Source organism: Sitophilus oryzae, unplaced genomic scaffold, assembly GCF_002938485.1.
Source record: "Sitophilus oryzae breed Bouriz unplaced genomic scaffold, Soryzae_2.0 scaffold_813_pilon_pilon, whole genome shotgun sequence".
NCBI lineage: Eukaryota > Metazoa > Arthropoda > Insecta > Coleoptera > Curculionidae > Sitophilus > Sitophilus oryzae.
In genome coordinates, this window is record NW_022147432.1 from 3918172 (window position 1) to 3924488 (window position 6317).

The window sequence follows — 6317 nt, forward strand, 5'->3', positions numbered from 1 at the left end:
AGTCACTAAAATGCCAACAGACAATGCGAAAGAAATTTTAAAAATTATTAAAAAATGAAATTTGAAGAATGAAAAAAATTATGGCTTATTTGCATGCCGATTGGTGAAATGTCATATTTATTTATTTTAAAAGCCGTATGCAAAAGGACAGACAAAAAGATCGTGGCTCAATTAGCTGCAGACAGTTATCAAAAGCACGATATTACTCTACGCTTTCAGGGAACGCTCGCCGCCTCATCCATTTAAGTATAGATAAATCATATAATATAAGATTATATTATAAATATATTTTGTTATTATTTCAATAACGATTTTTTTGTCTACCCTTTTCCATACGGCTTTTTAAATTAATTAACAATAAACATGACATTCCACCAACCGACATGCATGTATGCGATGATTTTTTTTGTCAAAATTCTATGCCTCTTTCGCGTTGTCTGCCGGCATTTCAGCCACGAGAAAAATATCTGTCAACTATTTTACACATTTCCTAATAATAAATAAAAGCTATTTGGCAATTATAATTCATGTACCTTATCATATTTTTAGTGTCAAAATTTCACCCTTTCGATTGGCCGCCCCCGCTTTAAGCCCCGGGATCGCGCTGGCAGACATGACTATTTCACAATGGCTACACAAAAGGATATTTCATACAAAAAATTAGCCATGTAACGATGATAAGGTTTTTTATGTAGCCAGCTCTCCGTCTATAAGTTGTATGTATCTTTCGATAGCGTAGACTTCTGCCTCAAGAATGCTGAGTATTTAGTTTTCGACTCAAACACTCTTATCCCTATTCCTGCTTTGGTTTTGGAAGCATCAGTATACGACGTTATGATATCATCTTTTATTTGCTGAGCAAACGTTTCTCTCTTTTGTATAGGGTTTAGTAAGGCACAGCTTTAAAAATTCCTCTGAAATCTTTATACATAAATACCACTTATTTTATTAGAAATAATTGAAATCTGGAAAAAAACACACTCATATCATTTTAAATAAGTTTGAAAAATTGAATTTTTTTGTTAATTAATTACAATAAATAACATTTTTTGCAAAACTACTTATACAAACGTTGTAGATAATTCAATTCACTTCAAATTTGTGCATTAGGTACCATTTTTTGTCGAAAAATGCAAATCGCAAAAAACATCAAATTCAAGGTGGTGAACACCTCCCATATCAAATACCGTGTATTTTTCAAAAGTGGCTCACCCCTGTAACTTTTTCATTTCTCCAGAAAAAAAAATCGAGATTTGGTATGTTAGTATATATGACATATATCAGGATTGATTGACGTATTTAATTAGTATATGTCACACAGTTCTCGTTGATATTAATATTAGTAGAACACTTTATATTAAATATTTTTAAAACATTTGTAAGAGCTTTAAATATTCGAGTACGGTACTATAAAAGTGTAGTTGTGGACAAGAATTTATCCATAATAAAAAATTGGTGCAAAACAAGCATTCGAAAAAACAACTTTCTCAGAATATTAGGGCCCTAAAATGATTATATATTTTAAAAATCCTTAAATCGTCAGTCGTATGAAAATATGTCTAAACTTTTCAAGATTTTATGACCATGTCTGCCATTTTTTTTGGCAGCAAGTATTTGATTACCATAAAATATTATAATACAAACTGATTATAAGATAAGAGTATTTGAACATTTAAGTGTTTATAAAGTACTTTTTTTCTACAGATTCTGAAATTTTTAAAATGTTATGTGTACTATTTTTTTCGAAACCCTAAATCGTGACAACAATGGAAGCTGTTTATAAAAACGTAACGGTCGGTTTTAAATATTTTTTTGTGCCACATGTTTTTTTTATTTCAGAGGGAAACATTTTTATCATGTTTCTTAGAAATAATATCAATAATTTATAAAATCAAGTTATGAAGTAAAGTTATATTAAAGTTATATTAGTAAGATTTTTTTAAAATACATTGTATAAATAAAGATAACAATAACAATAACAATAATAAAGGAAACAAAGAATTTGATATTTATCTAAACATTTTACATATACCGGGTGCGTCTCAAAAGTGGCTCACCCCCTATAACTTTTTTATTTTTTCAAATAAAAAAACGCGATTTGGTATGTTAGTATATGACAAAAATTATATAGGATTGATTGACATATTCAATTATTTTCGGTCACTTCCTGTTTCACCGGAAATGAATACAACTTTTGATTTTTAAATGACACCCTCGTTATTTTTTTACTGTTCTACAAAAAATGACATACATTCTGAATAGAATGACATATCATATGTCAACTTTTGACCTTCTTGCTTTAAAAAAATCGTATTTTAAATTTCAATCTAGAGTGTCATGGCTGTGTTAAAAATATTAATTTTTAATCAAGGAGTCGTGGAACAATAGATTTGATCGTCTAATGTTTTCCGTGTCTCGTTATGGCCGGTTAAAAGATGTCCAAATCGTATTGTTAATCATATCTCAATTTTTTCAAATGGAACGGGGGTGGCTCATTAGCATATTTGGAAAAAGATTTTTTTACGATTAATTTGATACCACACACTTGATATTTTGAGTCAAAATGTCGTTATGAACTGTATGTTACAATTTTAAATAAACCATATGGGAAGTCAAAAGTTGACATGTCATACGTCGTTCTATCCAAAGTGTAATTTTCTATCGTATAAAGTAAAAAATACTGAGGATGCCATTTAACAATCAAAAGTTGTAGTCATTTCCGGTGAAACAGGAAGTGACCGAAAACAATTGAATACGCCAATCAATCCTAATTTATGTCATATACTGACGTACCAAATCTCGTTTTTTTATCTGATAAAATAAAAAAAAAATATAGGACAATGGATGTTTTCTAAAAATGTTTATTCAAAGAAATAATTTTTTAATTTATTTATTGACTTTACATTACTAATAGAGGCTATTGGATAACAAAAACATTTTATTAAATTTTTTAACAAATTAAAAAAATCTCTGGTAAAAGTGTTTATTATAAATCGTAAATATTATTTTCCAAAACTATTATTCTTATTTTCAACATCACCCTGTATTTTTTTTACATACCTGTATTGGACGGATCGTCTTTACTAGAGGAAACACTTTTTTATTAGTAACGTTTTAAGGAAAATGTGTTTACTGTATGGTACAGTAAATTATAATACCGTATGATCGAAAAAAAAACGGCGTCAAAGACGGTTGGCGAATGACAATCGATGATAATGGCAAGGTCAATTTCTAGACCTCATTTATTAAACATTGACATAAAACTTGTCAAAAGTTAACACTAATTATGAAAAGGTTAAAAAAGAATAGAAAGTTTCCAGACACACAAATATACATATATCCAAAAAAAAAATTCTCGATTTTTTGACTAGATATGCCATTTTTACTTAAATAAAAATCAATTACAACCTTCTTAAAGCCAACTGGCAGTAAGCGCCGTTAAAAAATAAAAAAAAGTATGAGCTAAGTAAATGACGTCTAGGGCTCGGCCTCGCCAAAATTATCATCGATTGTCATTCCCCAGCCGTTTTTGACGCCGTTTTTTTTATACTAGGTATCTTGGAAACGCGTTCTGAATTTTAGGATTTATATAAATAAAATTTAACTGTTTTTTCTTAATTTTTTTTTCTCAAAAACTGTATGGAAATTTGGAAATGTAAAAACGTTATTAACCATTTTAGAACAAGAAAAAAGGTTTATAAAGAATGTGTTTTTCTCCAAATGATAATAATGAAAAAAAGTCCTTTTTAAAGACCATCTGAGAAAGGCACATACTGTATTATAGGGTTATGTTTTTAGTTTTCTAAAGAAATTTTGTATAAATAAAGTTAACACAAAAAATAAATATTTATTCTAACAATCCCATATTCTAACAATCACATTAATTATTTGTTATTCACTAAACATATAACAACAGTAAAAGAATACAGTAATTGTTGTTCTATAATATTTTTAAATTATAATACTATAAATATAATAGATACACGTATTTGGAAAACTCTTTCTTAAATATACAGGGTGGTCCATTAATGCTAGGAAGCTCAATATCGTTGTCGTTGTCGAAGATTTGAAAAAGTTTTATACAGTTTGTTGCATGGTTTATAAAGGGGAATATTTTAAATGTATTTTGTTGGATATAGGATGTACTAAAAAAAGTTATGATGAAGTTGTAGGTTTTGTTAAATTGCACCAAGTTCATTGGTGTTTAGGAAAGTTAGGTATATCCGCTTCAGTTTTTAATCAGTTTTCGAATATAGTGTTTTTGACCAAAGTTTTAGTAAATAAGAAATAGAATGGCAACACCATAAACTGCTTCAAATAAAAATAGTGTACTATATGCGAAATTTTATGCTGTATCTACTTCACTACAGAAAAAATGTGGACGCATTTAAAAAGAAGACATTATCACAACTTTTATTGTGACACCCTGTATACCTACAACAAAATATTTTTAGGATATGCACCATTATCAACCATGCAACATCTGTATAATACTTTTTTCCATATATTTGACAATAACGGCGATATTGGATTTTCCTTTGGTATTAATAGGCTACCCTGTATATAGACAATACAAAACATTTGAACAAAAAATAAAATTTCTAATATTAACAGATAACGAAAAATACATTTTCTAATTCTTGGTAACATAATAAAGCAAAATAATACTCAGAATAGATTAATAGAAAAAAAAAATAAAAAAAAATTCTTTAATATTTCCCCAATATTCCTTCTATCATATTCTCCAGAATTTTTAAGGATATATCATCGGCACACGAATAATTTGACCACAAATCCATGGATCCCGAAGGATTATTATTTATCCAAGATGTTCTGGAAGATGAAGGACTGCCTGGTAATGAGCAAGCACTGGTTGTATCGTTATCAGGGACCGGTTTTTTAAATTGAAGCTTTTTGTCGAAATGATCGATGGCTGAATTTGCTTGGAGGATTAGCCCACATCACTTCCACTTGAGATCCGGAATAAAAGTCTTTTAGCTTTCCTAAAGAGAGTTCTGCCACTTGTTTGGATACAAAATGAACAAAAGCGTAATCTCTGTGTGTGTAAACCTTCTCGATGTTCGTTTTATCTAAAAGTTCGTATAAAGTCTGTCTGAATTTCCATTTTGATGCATCAGAAACAGAAAGGCCACGTAGGAAAATAATCTTCACGTTTTCCAGAACATTCGCGTCGTATTCTTGAACTGGAATTGACCAGTCTACGAAAACTTGTCTTCCGAACAACGCCAGCTTATCTTGGAATTTTGCACGAAAATGAGAGGCCTCTTCGTGGGTTCCGAACTCTAAGAACACAAATCCTCTATTGTAAGAACTATTAAAGTAGTTCTTGTAGACTATCACGTTCACGATGTTTGTCACATTGTAAAGTTCGATAAGTTGATGCCAGATTTCTTTCTTGGTCTTATGCACTGGTAATCCTCCGATGAATATTCTGCAGTTGTCGATGGATAGTTCCATTGATAATACTGTAGTGCCTAGAAACACTTTTGAGCTGAGTTCTTTCATCGCTTTTCGTGCTAGAGTGCTGTTCATGTAGGTAACATAAGCGAATCCTCTGTTACTAACTCCGTGGTCCTGGACCATTAGCTTCACTTGAAACAAACACCCGACACTTTCGAAAAAATTCACCAAATCCCAAATCTTAACATTTTGCGGAATTTTGGAAACGAATATCTGGGAATGCTTTTCCGGTTTAAAGCCTGACAGTTTTATTTTATCAAACACTAATTGACGCAGCGCACTGAATTGCACACAATAATTTTGAAATGCGTTGTAGGAAGACGAAGACATTTTAAAAAAAAATCGGACTGCACACACTTCTTGTCACCTTGATGTCTTATACATAACTGATTGTATTGTATCGATAAAAAATAATCGAAATAGAGATGTTTACTCTATTTTAAAAAGGCAGTAGCACAGAGGCTTGCATATTTTCGAGGGGTCGAATGTTTTTTTCCTTGAGCGGTGCGTTTTTGTCGGTGGCGATCAAAAGCGGGCCATAAAATTCAAGGTTCTTTTTTGTTTAGTTCTGTAATTCCAGCTACCTGATAGGACTCCTAGAGTTTGGTGTTTATTTTATTTTTTGTCATATTAGATAAGAATGGATTCTTTATTTTTGCCCGATTGCAGAAGCAAAGCTTGCAGACGTGAGATAAAATAAAAAGAAACAATTTTTTTGTCACTTAAACAATATACCTATACAAATATTCTTTAAAGAGGCATTTTTCTGTTTTCTATTATACAGGATGGTCATAGAAATATAAGCATTATTATATTTTAGCGTAGATTTATACATA

The 6317-nt window shown here is 30.4% G+C and overlaps 1 protein-coding gene across 1 annotated transcript; it reads right to left on the reverse strand.

Moving 5' to 3' along the window:
- Positions 1–4899: 4899 nt before the first annotated feature.
- On the reverse strand, positions 4900–5604 carry LOC115889428 (RNA-binding protein 47-like). The gene has a single exon (XM_030909416.1). The coding sequence runs from the start codon at positions 5602–5604 to the stop codon at positions 4900–4902; it is 705 nt and encodes a 234-aa protein (XP_030765276.1).
- Between the last annotated feature and the right edge of the window lie 713 nt (positions 5605–6317).